The sequence below is a fragment of the Apaloderma vittatum genome, unplaced genomic scaffold (genome assembly GCF_000703405.1).
Source record: "Apaloderma vittatum isolate BGI_N311 unplaced genomic scaffold, ASM70340v1 scaffold15656, whole genome shotgun sequence".
NCBI classification, from domain to species: Eukaryota; Metazoa; Chordata; class Aves; order Trogoniformes; family Trogonidae; genus Apaloderma; species Apaloderma vittatum.
Genome location: NW_009723524.1, coordinates 1309 through 17258, shown reverse-complemented (window position 1 = coordinate 17258; position 15950 = coordinate 1309). Strand labels below are relative to the sequence as shown.

The 15950-nt window shown below is 41.4% G+C and overlaps 1 protein-coding gene across 1 annotated transcript in view; it reads left to right on the top strand.

Moving 5' to 3' along the window:
* Positions 1-11626, top strand: part of PEAK1 (pseudopodium-enriched atypical kinase 1) — a 29855-nt gene extending 18229 nt beyond the window's left edge. Inside the window, exons 3-4 of the mRNA XM_009872161.1 lie at positions 1797-2545; positions 10460-11626. Coding sequence (XP_009870463.1) covers positions 1797-2545; positions 10460-11626 — 1916 coding nt within the window. The remainder of the gene's footprint in view (positions 1-1796; positions 2546-10459) is intronic.
* Positions 11627-15950: the final 4324 nt, after the last annotated feature.

Genomic DNA, 15950 nt, shown 5'->3' with positions numbered 1-15950 from the left:
CATAAGGCTCGTAAGAGAGTTTATTGAGCTTAAGCAAAGGATAGAGATACAACTTTCATTTGTGGTGATATCTCTTTGAAATGATTGAAAACAGAACGAATATCAAGAATTCAAGAGGCAAGGCAGTTCTGTTTGTGGATACGTATAAAAATACAATCCTTTTTGATCTTCTGGAATTAGGAAGCTCCTTTCAGCATTCTAACCCAGTGTTCCAGGGTTTTTTGTGTCCAAGCCAAGAAGATCTTAGATTCTGTAGTACTCATAAAAACTGTAACAGCATATCTTGCAAGTGTAAAAGAAGCTATCTTCTTTTCTTTTTTTCAGGGACTGTGAAGCCATTTATTATTAATTATGGAACAAAGTGATGTAATTCGAATCTGAAATCCAGCCCCAGTTTGGCTCAGCGTTCCAGTTCAGTCCTCTCTTCACAAGGATTCAGCACATCCTATAAATAGTCAGCTAGTCACAGTGGCTTTCTACTTGCTGCTCCCTTATTAGAAGAGATGCTCAAGCTGCAATTATTCAGAGCATGCATTTCATGTCCGCTCTGTTGCAACTGTGAGAATTGGCTTCCTACCTTGCCATGCTGGTCAATGAACCTCACAGGAGTAGTAGAAAACTTATAAAATAATTTCTCTGAAAACAGCAGTTGATTATTAAGAGTGGAAAAATCTCATTTTGAAATGAGTAACAACTGCTTAATTGTCCCAGAGCAGTGAGTTGGTCATTCATATGATTTGTTTGGTTTTTATTCTCTCTTATATTACTGTCATTTATTTATTCCTCATTTTCAAGGACACTGGCAGTTATAAAAGAAAATGGCCCTCTCTAAAAGCTATCCAAAACACCTCGTAGGCAGTTTATCTTCCCTAGAAGAACACAAATGTTTGAAACCAGCCTGTCAGTGGAAATCTCATGCTTTCACGTATGTAACCTGCCGTTTGCAATCTCTTGACTGAATCCAGGTCAGGTTATCTGTGAGCACAGTGTGGCCACCACAGCTGTCTCTGGCAAGTAAGAGAAATGTATTGGAGAAAGTTAGGGTTAGTGGGGAAGGGGGTCGAGTTTGAGTCATAGGTTAAAAGATATTTCTGGTTTTGTAATCTCAGAATATTCTCTCACTGAAAGCAGTGGCAACACGCTTGTCCATTTGGGTGGAAGTAGGCTTAACCTCCTTGTTTTCACCTTGCGAATCTTCTAGGGCAATCCTGACTTTCCGGTGTGCCTGCCAAAGTGTCTAAATTCCATTATTTGTGTTTGAAGTCTCCTGATTTCCATTCTGAAAGAATGCTGTCAGCCTCTTTAGCACATTTCAAATCCAAGCGATCTCAAGTGCTCTACAGACTACTATGAGGATGTATTAAAAAAAGATCACCTCACCTGCCAGAGAAATGCACCTCTCGGAGAACTAGTACTCAAAGCTACTTAGCAGCATCTACTTTCAGTTTTGGCACATTTGGGTAGGAAGTAGGAATAATATTATAGTCAGTTGACTGCAGAAGGAATAATGGAAGGCTCGGTATAATTACTGAAACTGGAATTTGGCCAGAGTGCCAAAGTCAGATGAAGACTACCTATATGAGATGATATATATGTGACGCTGATTAGATCATTTTGCTTTCTATTTAGTTTCTCTTTTCACATATATATTTAGGATTTCTTCAGATATTGGGAGGGTCCTAGTGAACTTTTTTTTTTCTGCCCCCACGTGCTTAAACTTCTTTGCAGAGTTCAAATATGAGCAGCAGATGCAAAGTACTTTAATTTTGTATTACTATTATCTTTTTATCACACAGGACAGTCCAGAGCAGCCATGATACCTCCAAAACAGCCAAGGCAACCCAAGGGAGCTTTGGATGATGCCATTGCCTTTGGAGGACTAGTAGACCAGGAGACATTGAACAACTTACAGCCAACACCACCTCCACTGCCAAAGAAAACAATTTTGAGAGCTAACACAGAGCCGACTCCCAGAGATCTCCAGAAGCAGGCTCTGGAGAACAACCTGTGCATTGTGGCCAATCCCACCTACGATATTGACACCAACTGGGAAGCAAGCAGTGCCTGCTCTTCGGTCAGCCTGGAGCTGAAGATACTGGACAACGAGTCAGGAGACTCCTTGGACAGGCCTACAGAAAAATTAAGGGCAACCACCTCAGCAACGAACAGTGTTTCCAGCCTAACCACTATCAGTATTAAGGACCGGTGTTCCAACAGCATGGAGTCTCTCACAGGGAGACGCATCTTGCAGACTAAGCAGGGCAAAGGTGTCCAGAAGCCACAAAGGCAAGCACTTTATCGAGGAATTGAAAACCGAGAAGAGGTGGTAGGTAAAATCCGAAGCCTTCACGCTGATTCCCTGAAGAAGCTGGCACTTAAATGTGAAGACTTGTTTATGGCTGGACAAAAAGACCAGTTACGATTCGGGGTGGACAGCTGGTCGGATTTCAGGCTAACCAGTGACAAGCCGTGCTGCGAAGCAGGAGATGCAGTTTACTACCCAGCCTCTTATGCAAAGGATCCTCTCAACAATTACGCAGTCAAGGTAAGAGGGGCTTAAAGAATGGTAACCCTAGACGTCAGTGACAAATTGTAACAATAACCATAACCTGCAACAGACCCAGTGACAGGTCCTGCAAATATAAATGCACTCTGTGAAAGGTGAGATTCCCAAAGTAGAGGCTCTGTGTGTGGCATTGGTATCTGCTGTTTAAATTTCATCTGTTTTTAATTGCAGCTCCAAAATTATTAACACAAAATCAATATGACCCAGTCTTTACTATGGTCAATGTTTAATGACATACCGAAGAAAAAGATGTATTATTTTAACATGTGGCAGCACTTTTTTTGGAAAGTTGCAATAGCGAAATCCTTAGGTTCATCTGGATGCAGAATATACTAAATCATCACTTCTAGGAAAGATTTAAAAATTGTCCATGTTCAGAGCAGTGTAATTTAAAATGTAAATTCTAGGTTAAGATATCTTTATTTTCCCATACAAGGGAAGCAGCGTTCATTACCAGCCTTTCAAAAGCTCAGTGTAGCCACCCACCAGTGTTGCATTATGAGCAATACTAAAAAAGGGTGGAACTCGTTAGTTTTGTGGCATTTTACTAAACAATTGATTTGTCTGTTTTATTCTCCAGCTAACACTTAGAAGATTTCCTAGATTGACTGCTCATATATTAATGAATAGCTGGCAGCTATCGCACCAGATGTTGTTGGGCTTTTACACGGGTGATTCTTGCTGAGCGCTGTATCTCTCCAGTTCTCAGTGCTATTGGGTAGGCTGAGAGTGGGAAAGACAGCTGAGACTCATGGCTCTGTCACACTTCCTGTGTGACCTTGAGCAAGTCACTGAACTTCTGACCCCTCCTTGTCGAAATTGAGATAAAACATTTGGTGCTGGGCACAAGTGTGTGAGGCCTAATCAGTTATAGCCTATAGAGGGTGTTGACGTTCTCAGAAGGGCAGTGCTTTACGGTAACAGCGTTATTACCACTCCTTCATGATTGTTTATGACAAAGATTAAAATAAATAAAAGGAAATGGTGCAACTGATATGTTCTTTTGAAACCTGAAAAGGCATCTTTTTAAGGTCAATTTGTGGGCATAACCATTTATATTTCTTCAGTCATCAAGGACCTCTTTTTGCAAAGATGTGGAATGAAATACTGATGTCTTGTGGATGCCACGTCCGGTGGTACAAAACAGCTGAGAACCAGATCGTGACTGTGTCTGGCAATCTTCTCGGCCTGCAGAATCAACAGCCTGATATTACTCAGATAAAGGTTTTTTGGTTTTAATACAGTGTTGCAAAAATACCAAAGTGGTATTTTTTTATATATAAGAAGGTTTGGGTTATCACTAATGTGTAGAGCTACCCAAGCAACAGTGGCTAACAATTCAGACACTTCTTAAGTTCTATGATTTTAATATTAGATTTGAGAAAAAAATGATAGGTTTTTTTTTAGTTATTATTCTTCTCAAAGAAAACAAGAGATTCATCTCCAAATGGTGTTGAATCTTAATGCTCAAGTAAAAAAAATTTACATTTTAATATATCTCCAAAATTAGAATTACGAAAGCACTGTTAAAAATTAAGCTTTAGGCGTTTGGCTGCTGCCAAATAACATGCAGATGAATGGACCAGTGCACCTTTACGTTCTGGGGATATCACTAGCATAAATTTGGTGGAGAATCACGCAGCTTGTTCTGTTTATCTGGTTATTGGAGGAAACAAATAGGAGTGTCTTGTTTCAAAGCATTGTATTATGCTTTTTTGTTTCACTCTTACCTAACCTGCTAGTAAAAATCCCGTGCAAAAACCATTGCAGGGAGTCATGTGGAAATTATTTTGGTTGAAACATTATAAATAAATCCAGTAAATAAGTTGTGGTCAGAAAAGGGCTATTCCAAATGGAGAAAACAGAATTTTCCTTACAAGCAAGGTTTCCGTAAAATTCCAGGTCTCTGAGGTATTTTCCCTTCTCTAAGTGCAGCACCACCTTCTGAGCAGCTGGTAGATCTGGGACAACAGGGATGAACATTCCTCTGAAACCACAGGCTTATCAGTAATTCCAAATATGTAGCAGAAAGGTTGCACTAAAGTAAAGGCAGCAGAGCAGCAGCTTTTTGAGCAAAGTAGATTGGACGAGTTCAGTTCTTAATATCCCTACACAGAATGAATAAGGCAGGGACACGACAGGGATCTTTTTCATTAAAAAAGTGATTACTCAGAATGAACACTAGCTAGACAAGAAAATCACGGTGTCATTGACTTAAACTACTTCCACTTTCAGTATTAAACTCTCGAGGAAATTACTGTACAATGACATAGACAGACACATAGAAATCACGATTCCACACGGACCAATACAGACAGAAATACGCAAGACGGTTATGGCCCGCGGGTGTGTGTTCTGGCCGTGGGCACGTGTTGCAGTGCAGTTCAGGTAGGAGAACACGAATTGCCGAGGTGCAAACAGCTCAGAAGGAGCAGTTAAAATTTATTGCTTTGATTGCTACAGAGCAGCCGAAGTTCTTCTAGCAGTAAAACCTTGGGATTTCTGCTACGGTTCCTGTCCCAGGTATAGAGCAACACAGAAATAAATAGTATTGGGCTGAATTTGACTGACAGTTTCCTAGTTGCAGTTTACCATTATTTTCTAGTTACGTTTTCTTCGTCACAGTATGCTGAGGTGGTTTTTTGGGTAATTCAGTTTCTTAGTGGAGCTTCTTGGCAGAAGTGCTTCAGATCAGAATGAAGCTCTGTACGTTACACTTTTAGCCCATTCCAAGTTCAGTCACAGCAGCATAGAATTCTGTATTTTGGCACATCGTTAAAAAGTCAAAGCTCTATTCCAAGGCCAGATCAAGAAAATGAGGTCAATCAGAGATCAAACTGGCCTCCTTGGAAAGCAAGGTTGTGCCAAGAACGAGCTATCAATTTGGGATTAGCAAGCTTTCATTCTACACAGAATTTCATTTGCAGTTGTCCCCCTGTGCAATACAACAAAGTAGCACAGATGGTGCAGGCTTTGTGATCTTCTGTGTTTCTCATTTTCAGCACTTGTAAATTCATTTCCCGCAATTTTCATTGTACTTTAAGTTCACTGACGCCCTGTAAAATGCATAGAAGAGCGTGGAAATGAGATTTCCTGCTGGTAAAGTGGAAGTCAGCTGATGGCACAGTAGGCTACTGGACTCATAAAAGAAAAATAAAAGCTAATGCAGAACAGTTTTTGGAAACTCTGAAACATTAAAAACCTGCTTCTTAGGGACGGGTGTGGGGTGAAGGGGAGAAAATTGAAAGGGCAAGATATAAAGGAACCTCTCCTGTCCCTGTAAATGTGACGGAAGTTTAGTTCCTATGGATGCTCTAAAGAAAGGATAGATGATGACAGCACATTCCTGTGAAATGAAACTTTCCGTTCCTCCCTGATCCTCTCTCTCCTGTTTTCTCATTGCTCTCTTGCATCATATTGAAGGGTTTTTTACCAATGTTGTTCCATCCTTTGAAGAACCAGCTCTTTTATCAGCTTCAGAAGTAAGGTTTTCCAAGGCTTTATCAACACCTTTCTTTCAGCTATTATCACATAGCATATCTTCATAGCTCAGCTGACTGTATTTCATGAAAGCAAATGGTAAATGACTGGTTGGTCCTACCTTCTGCTGATGTTTTAGTCACAGTATTTTCACCTTCTTATTTTCCTGCGCCCAAAAATAGAAATTCAACATACTGTATATGTAGAAGGCAATGGGATTTCTGTGTTTTTTGGAGCAGATGACTGGAACAGCTTTAAAAGTCATTCTGAGAAAACTGGGCCATGTGTTTACTCACAGGTTTGACATAGCATTAACTGCGACAAACAGGAAAGAAGCTCCATATCCCCTCCTTCAGTAATTCATCACAAGCAGTCTCTAACGCTTCTTAATGAGGCCATCAGATTTCACAATTCGTTCCCTAAATCTTTTCAAATGCAAATATGGACTTTGGTTGCATAACTTACTAGAACTCAGACTACTTTGAAGTTTTTAATCTTGGTCATTCAGATGATAATTTTAGGTGATAGTGGAGTTACTCGAATACTAATGCTAGAGTGAGCACTGTTACCCATTAATAGTACTAAACCCTGGCATTCACTACTCTCTTGCAGAAAGGTAACACAGAGTTCTGAGTAGAACCTGCAACTCAGAGAATGATAAAACAGTATCAGAAGCTTGTAAGTAAATAAAATGTACATGCTGTGAACTGTCTTTGAACAGATCAGTAAGAAAATGTAGCTTGTCTCCACTGCTTTTCAGCACGTTTTCCCATTCTGTTAAGATACAGGTAAATGAGAACTCCACAATCTAAAAACCCAGGACTTACCTGGACTCCTGCTGTTGTATTTCACAGCAGAAGTCTGAAGAGTAGCCAGATGCTCACAAGAACATCAGATTACCACAGGTCTGTCTTTTAGAAACTGTTCTATGAATTCAGACAGGTATCTCATTTGGTGTCATTACTCCAGTTTTTGGGTGTTGCTTCTATACAGCCTACCTTACTCTTCCCCTTGTCAATGGCAGAGTATCTGGTGTACAAATTTTAGTGCTCGTATAGTCAGCAATTTAATTAGCCTTAAATAATCCAGGTATTTCTTCTGCTTCTCGCTTCACGTTGTTTGTAATCAAAAAGCAAGAAGCAGAAAATACATCTCTAATCAGACTTCAACTGCATGTTTGTGTACCTGGTACTTCCCTATATTAAACAAGAGAAGTAAAAGTGTCCAAAAGCCAACACTATTGGGCATTTGTGGGGTTAGAGATTATACTTTTTCTTCACTGGTTATTTTCTTTAAGAGCAGAAGTAAGGAAGGAAAAGCTTTTCGTTAATGCAGTCATTTTAGTATTGATTTTAGTCCTAATACTATTTAGTCTTTAAGTTCTGTTTTGTTGATATAAAGAGGAATCTGAAACAAAAGGTCAGATTTAAGAATGACATTGGGGAAAGTGTGACTCTGCTGTGGTTTCAGCCTTTAGATTTGAACACTAACACTGCTTTAAAGGTTTTCATGAACCACAGTAACAATAAAGTTACCAGTGGGACTTGTCCACTCTGGGAGGTGTTACAAGGATCATGATGTCTAAACCTCTGTTCTGCTCGATGCTGGAGAGGTCTTAACTGGACTGCTGTATAACGTAGAGAAATATCTGAGGGGTGGGTGTCAAGAGTAAGGAGAACCACTCTTCTCAGTGGTTCCCAGCAATAGAACAAGAAATAATGGTTTAAGTTAGAACATAGGAAGTTCCACCTCAATGTGAGGAGAAACTTCTTTATTGTGCGGGTGCCGGAGCCCTGGCCCAGGCTGCCCAGAGAGGGTGTGGAGTCTCCTGCTCTGGAGGCTTTCAAACCCCACCTGGACACGTTCCTGTGTGGCTGCTCTGGCAGGGCGTTGGACCAGATCATCTCTAGAGGTCCCTTCCAACCCCAAACATTCTGTGATTCTATGATTATAGGGTACCACTCTTCAGAAAGAGGTAATAAATGGGGAGAATCCAGGAAAGAGCAACAAGAATCAAAGGGTTAGGATTAAAGATAGAAGATATGAGTGCTGGTTATTTTTGAAAAGAAAGCAATGAAGAGGAGTAAAGTTACATTTTCTCAAGTGTAGAAGTATGATGTTAAAGGATGGGAATCAATATTTTGCAATACCAGGTGGGAGAAGGGCTATCAGCTTAATCTGAAGTGAAATAGACTTGGGATTGAAGAGCCAGGATGAATGAGAAAGGGGAAGACAGAGAAGGATAACTCTCTGGTGGGGTGTTTTTAGTGGTTTAGAAAGGCATTTCTTAGGAATGATCAGATCTGCCTTGCAGGCCAGTTCTGCTGGCTCCGAGGAGAAGGGAATGGGTGCACAGACAGCACGCTCTGCCCTAGGAGCTGAATGCCTTTTGGTGCAGGTGTGTGTGGCCAGTCATTTCTAAACTGAAGGAATAATTACCACATCCACAGAGGCCTATGCAAGTGTGCTGTTGTACCGTCGCAGTTCTAGGATTGGCGGTATTTTCTGACATGCATGAACCAAGGCTGATCTTGAGAGGTGCAAAGCCTATCTACTGTTATTTTAACTGAAATTCCAGTAACAAATTTGAGAGCCCTTTCCTGAAGTAGGAAAAAGAGGCTGCCAAGGACTAAAATTGCAAACTAGGAATAAGTCTTGATTCCTTTGCTTTTCTATAGGCAAAAAGAAATCTGTTTCATAAACTCTGAAAAAGGCCTTGTATTTACCAAATGGAGAAGTATTCATTGTTTTAAGAGCAAATACTCTGTGGATTATATATGCCTAATAGAATATAATTTTTAGCTGGCAGATGGCTTTAGTAATCCTCTGTGGGTAACATGAAATATAGTACAACAGCTAAGGGCAAGTGGCTTTTTGCACTTTTCTTATCAGCAAGTAATATTGACCTTATAATTAAACTCTTTCAGAATGAATTTATATTCTGGATGAGGTCAGATAAGTGGTTTTTAAAAACTAAAGGCTGGATTATAACCCACAAAACCTTTTCTGCGGTTGGAATTGATTACCCCCTTGGTTGGCTGTACAAGAAAAAGGCCATGGACTTGAAGGGCATAGGAGACAAAACTATTTTCTTGTTTTCCTTAACAGCTGTTCACCCAATCAGATTTGATCCATGCAGTAGGGTCTATACAACACTTTTACTCCTGTGCGGTATTTAATAAATCTAGGGACTTCAATCTCCAAGACAATCAGCTGACATTTTCTTTTCATATATAATTCAAAGATTAATGCTGTGGTTTTACTGTAGTTGTTTAAACTTCTGAAAACTCCACCTCTAAGACTATAAAATACATTTGAAAATTTCAATTGGCAAGAGCCACTCTACCAAGAGGGTAACTATCAACATTTCCAGAAAATTATTACTTTCCTATCTCAAATAAAATTGACTTAATAATGCATTTTTCAAATTTGTTTTGTTTGTCCATGAGAGTTATAAACAGGCAGTTTAAGCTCTAGTGTTACATATACCTGGGGAAATTTAAGTGCTTGTGAAGTACGGAATTATGCGCAGTATCAAAAACAAGAGGGCAGTCAAAGTGCTGTAACTCTTATGATGATAATATTTGTATCAACGTGATATTTCTGGACAGAAGTTAAATACAACTATATACAGCAAAATAATATACTTAGGGTAAATAATATCATTATAATATAAATAAAAAATGCTTAGGATCTTGACAAATGATTGCGAGCAATTAAGGTACCATGTTCGAATGACTTCCCATACATCATCTGAGCCTCAGCAGTTACGCTTGCCAAGAGCCCCTGCGATGCACACGTACAGCCCTCGCTGCAGACACCGCGTGTTGGCCTGACACCAACTGCAGCCGAGAGATTTCAGTGTCCAGTCAGAGCGAGCGAGGAGCCAGCATCCTGGCACTGAGCTCAGCTGACGGGTGGGAACTCATGACGCCATGCTCACTCAGTCATGTGCAATCGTTTGATATCCTCAAACATCTTACGTGTGTTTCTTTGTCTCTCCTATTGCTCTTGATTATTTTTCTCTCGTTCAAACTTCACACAAAATAAAATTGTATGGATAAACGAGTAACTGTAAAGTAAGCTTTGCTCTGCATTTACTGTGTATTAGTTGCTCTTCTGACTGGAAGCACAACCTGCCTGAACTGTATTGTCCATTGAATAAAATATACACAGGGAGAGCTGCCTGCACATCGAATTATATTGGTCTGTAGTTGCTTACTATCTAATGGAAACTATCTGTGTGCCTTAGGAAAGCCTGCCGAGGCCAGTTCAGTACTAAATTTTTGTTACTTGTGTTTAGAGCTTATACTGTGGACACCCATCGACAAAGTATGTATTAAGAAAAAAACAAAAGCTAATGAATTTATAAATTTAGGAGTTATGTCTGTTCTGTTTGTTTTCTTCCTCCAGATATGTAAGAGCAAAGCTAAGGAGTCCCAGCAGTATTATCACAGCCTGTCTATCCGGCAGAGTCTGGCTATCAACTTTAACATCCAACAGGACTGCGGCCATTTCCTTGCCGAAGTGCCAGTTCGTCTCCTTCCATGGGAGGATGCTGACGCACCAGAGGTGGAAGAAGAAGAGGAGGAAGAGCAGGAAGAAGAGGAGAAAGAGCCTGAGCAAAAGAACAGAGACACTCCTTCCAGTACAGAGGCTTCCCAGAAAGACAGTTCTAGCAACCAGGGGACCATCAGCAAGCCACGCAGCCGTGTTGTGGTCATCACGCGGGAGGTCCCATACTTAACTGTTGCCGACTTTGTGCGAGAATCTGCACCCCGCCATGCAAAAAGCCCAGACTTATATGAAAGGCAGGTCTGCCTACTCCTTTTACAGCTGTGTTTGGGCCTGGAGCACCTGAAACCCTACCACATCACACACTGTGATCTGCGGTTGGAGAACCTGCTGCTGGTGCATTCCAGACCAGGAGGCAGTCCACTGAGCTCCGAGTCCATGGAACCCAGTCCCAACACTGCTTGCCCAGCCAGACTAATAGTGAGCAATTTCTCCCAGGCCAAGCAAAAGAGTCACATGGTGGATCCTGAGGTGCTGCGGGATCAGTCTCGCCTGGCTCCAGAAATCATCACTGCAACACAGTACAAAAAGTGTGATGAGTTCCAGACTGGCATCCTCATCTATGAAATGCTGCACTTACCCAATCCCTTTGATGAGAATCCAGAGCTGAAGGAGAAGGAATATACTCGTGCTGATCTCCCCAAGATTCCTTGCCGTTCCCTCTACTCTCAAGGGCTTCAACAACTTGCCAGCTGCCTGCTGAATCCCAACCCTTCAGAGAGGATCCTGATATCAGAAGCCAAGGGAATCCTTCAGTGTTTGCTTTGGGGTCCACGTGAGGACTTGTTCCATGCTTTAAGTACCTCTTCCAACCCCTCCCGGAGAGATGCTGTACTTCAGAACTGGCTGGATATAAAAAGGACGCTGCTGATGATCAAGTTTGCAGAGAAGTCCTTGGACAGGGACTGTGGAGTTATTCTGGAAGACTGGCTTTGTTGTCAATATCTGGCTTTTGCCACTATAGACTCACTTCATCGCATTGTGAGAATCATGCAGCAGCACTAGTTTGTAGAGCGTGTTGCTTTTCATGAAGCACCCCCCAGCTCCATCCCAGCCCTCGCTCCAGCCTGCCCTGGCGTTTACACTTTGTACAAGTGTTGCAAAATAGCCTAGATATCAAAGCCAGCAACTCTGAGCAAATAGGTTCTAATTGTATCCTGTACCCAATATGACAGAAACTTGCCAGGCCTGTTAGGGATTGTTTATATATCCATGACTGCATTTGGATCAGACAGTACGTAGCTTGATTAATATCTGGCTGAAAAGGAGAGCAAACTTTGATACCACTATTTCTACCACTGCAGTAAACAAATTGCCCTCCTCTTCTGGGTAGTTTCTGTCATTTCTGTATGTAGCATCGGTTAGCAAATCGCAGTGACCGTAAGCAGAGATGGATTAGTTCTCAGTGCGAGATGAATCATCCACCGTGCCACAAAGTGCTCATTTGTTTCCATTCCACATAGCACCCAAAATCTCCCCCCACAAGCGAGTTGGACCCCTCTTTCCTTTGGTCTCAACTAAACAGATGCTGATCTTTCTCTTACACGTGACGCTGCCTTTTTTCTTTCCTCCCCAGATGTGGTTATTACGCTGACTGCGGCATGTGTCAGTGGGCAGGCAGCATCTGTGTTCAGTCCTCGCTGACTCACTGCCTACCAGTATCCTTTCTAACCCCAGCTCCATGATTTCAACAATGCTGCCTTCATCAGACCATTGCCCTTAGCTTAAGACCTCTGCATGGAAAAGCAGAACATGCACGCTTTCTCTATCCCATTTCCTCCATGACATTCACCCCTCTGGACTCTCGATGTACTGTAGCTGTAACCACGTTTATACAAGAACAGTACAAGTCATGGTGGGCAACTGAAATCCCCTTTTATCACAAAAGGCACTAAAACCTGACTTGAAATGGGTAGGATGTACGTAACCACCTCTGACGATCACTGCAGTAAATTGGGGATGAAAGTACCAGCCACCTCTTCTGTTTTATTTTGGTCTGCTCTTGTCACTTGTGCCATATTGCAAAGTGGGACTGAAATTGGCTCTGCTGGTATGTTGGCAGGAGATAGAAATGTTTAGAGCTTGTCTGTGTATAGCTAACAGGCCACATGGAGACACTTCTACTGCAGACACAGTTCTCTGGGCTAAAAACAAGGGGGTTAAAAACACTGTTGTTTAATTATTGAGGGAGCTGTTAAGTTTGGCAGCCACAACTAACACTATCATGATCCGTTTTTCCCACAGCGGTGTTTGGCTGCCTATTTCTTGTCTGTTGTAACTAGTGTTTTCTAACGTTGCTATAGACAGCACCCTAAAAATGGAATGTTGTCAGAATAGCTCAAAGAGCATTGCAGACAGAGTTTTGGACCAGAGCAGGAATTAGTAAGGATTAGAGAGACAGAATTTTAAAAAACTCAACCTGAAGGAGCTTTTTGCTTCCAGAGATCGCAGCTGACTCCCTTCCCGACCCAACGGCCGTTCCCTGTGGAACCTCTGCAGTTTTACAGACGGTGCCTTTGCTCAGTATTGCTAGGCTTTGAAGAGTTTCCTGAATCTCTCTGAAAAATTGATCTGGATGGAGGGGAAAAAGTGACACCGAAATATTCTGACCTGGGTGATGGAAAGCAGACCTCCCTACTTATGAGCCTGTGCTTCTCTCCTATGGATCTATGTGCAATTCTTGTATGTATTTTTTTAAAGCTGTATGTTACAGTGTTCACTTTACACACCAGCCTTTACCTGATGCTAGATCTGCAGCCCCGTCCTTTACTTTCCTGGCACATAAATGCACAGATATCCATGTGTTCTTTTTATGGATTGATGTTTCATTTTAGTTGTTAAAGCTGTGAGCAATCGATTCACTTCAGCCTTGAAACAAATAGCCACTTTATACAGCATATGCATGCTTGGACCAGATGCATGGAAACTGAACAAACAGTCCTGCAGGCTTAAAGTCAGCAAAACTAGCTCTGGATCCACCCCGTGCATTTGGAGGGGTGGAAATGTCTCGATTATTCTTCTGTGGCATCTGTCGGAGCTAAGCTGAATAGTGTGTGGAAGCCTACATCGATTGTGCCGTAGTTAGACTTCGTGACCCTTCTAGAGATTTTTTGAAACTTCTATTATTATTCTTTTGTTTGATTCACCTGTATCAGTGAAGGATCAAGCAAGGATAAGGATAATGTATTTTATTGTGATATGTGTTTTTTCTTTCTCTTTTTGGCAAAAAGATGGCAGCATTGATGGAGAAAAAGCGGACGGTGCATTAAAAGCCCAAGTGCAATGTATGTAGTTGAGGTACTTTCACTACATCAGGAAAGTTTCTACACTACTGCTGAGCAGCTCGTAGAAGAACCCCTTCAACGCAGCCCTGCTTTATCTGGACACAGGAGGGCAATGCTCTCGTAGCTTAAATACATCAAGCATGACAAGTCTATCTACTAGCTGTTAGTTACAACGTGTTGAGATATGAGTAGGGCTTCTTGTTCTCTGTGGTCTGGTTTTGTGTTTGTTTTGTAGTGCGTGGGCGCACGTAACTTCTCACCTAACTTGTGTAGGCTGTACAAGCAATTCTTGGACCACTTGCCATTGCAGCGGGTTCATTCCTTGAAGCCGGTAGGTGTTTCCATGTTTAAGGACGCACGTTCTCAGTGTCGCTTTCATGTCAACACAGACATGCAAAGTTGAATTTTGAATGTTTTACAACCATGCGTATTTGATGCAGCTGGTCCGAAGCCTTCGTATCTCTAGCTATTGAATTTCAGTTTGTATCTTCTGTGATGAACCAATACTCATTTTAGCTCTGCAGTATAACCAAGCATGGATAGATGTTCACTACCAATCCCTTTCTTGTGCAGCACTGGGTAAACTTTAGCAATTTGTAGTGTTGTGTGTTTTTTTTTTTCTTTAAAAAAGAAAGAATGGTCAAAGCAGTCGAACACAATCTGGCCTGAGCTATTCGTTGTGGAGCTTGAGGCTGACCCTGCAGGTGTGCCCACACCTGACGATTGTAACTGTGTGCGTGGTGGTTCTCCATCCTGGCAACAGATTGTGCCACATAAGTATATGAGAATGTATGCGTTAAACTGATTGTAAACAAATCCTAAGAATGCTACAGCATAATTGCTAAGCAAAAGGAAAAAAACCCGCTCTGTTGTAACTGGGATCCTGTGTATGACAGGAACAAACCCCCCAGCTGTGCATATTATAACTTACTTGAATATGTGCACAGATCTTGAATTTTTTTTTAGCAATGTCGCACTTTCAGTTGAGCTCAAGAAACAGGAAGAGCTGCAAATCTAAAGTAACAGTATTGACTGTAAATATATATTTTTCTATTAATAAAAGCTGTCATTCAAATATTTTTAACATGAACTCTAAAGATTTTTCCAGTCAAAACTGATTTCTGGAAAAATCAAATGCTTGTTTGAAGAATTACGATGATTGGTTTCTGATCCTGTTAGAGCCATTAAAAACCCTCTCTAATGTTACAGAGAGAGCACAGTGATTGGATTCACAATGTTTAGTGCCTTGTCAAAAAAAAGGAAATGTAGCTGGTCAGTAGGCGGAAATTTTATTCTTTTCATAATAACCCTAGAAATTACGCTGCTCACATGAAGATGTAAAAGACATTACAAAAATTACTGTACTTCGTATGATACCGAGTTGATCAGTGAGATTTGGTTTGGGAGTTTATGTCAACAAGTTTCTGAAGTTGCATGTAGTACAGCATAAACCTGAAGTAATAAAATTGTGGGCTTTCAAATTTGGGGTCTGCACAGGGAGAGTAACAGGAGATCACAGTGCATTGCTCTAGAGTGACCGCAGCATCGACAGAAGCCTATTGCCTTGACAATCTGCCGCAGACACACAGCTTCTGGGAGAGGAGGAATCAGGTTAGTCTAGAAGAAGCGGGGAAGGTAAGACGTGCTGCTCCTGCGCTGCGCACCGTGCTGCGGTGTGAGCTGCAAACCTCTGTTAAAATAGGAGTTCTAACCAGCTACTCCTGATGTGTTCCTGATACGGAAAATGGCTTTGTTTTGTATTTCTCGAAATGGGAATTACTTGCTCACTAACTAGCATTCAAACCTCAGATCTGAGCCAGTCAGTATGCATCACCAGGTGAACATAAAGAGCACCTACCCGTAAAAACTTGCCTACAAATTTTCAGGAATGAGGGAATCCACAGCTTTATTCTGGAGTCTCTGGAATGTCCAGATAAAGAAGCCTGGTCTCACTTCGATATGCAGACACGAGGAAATCAGTAGCTCAAGTTAGGATATCGTGTTGCTGGCCCACAGACCAGAATTGTGGGTAGCATTTAAAAAAA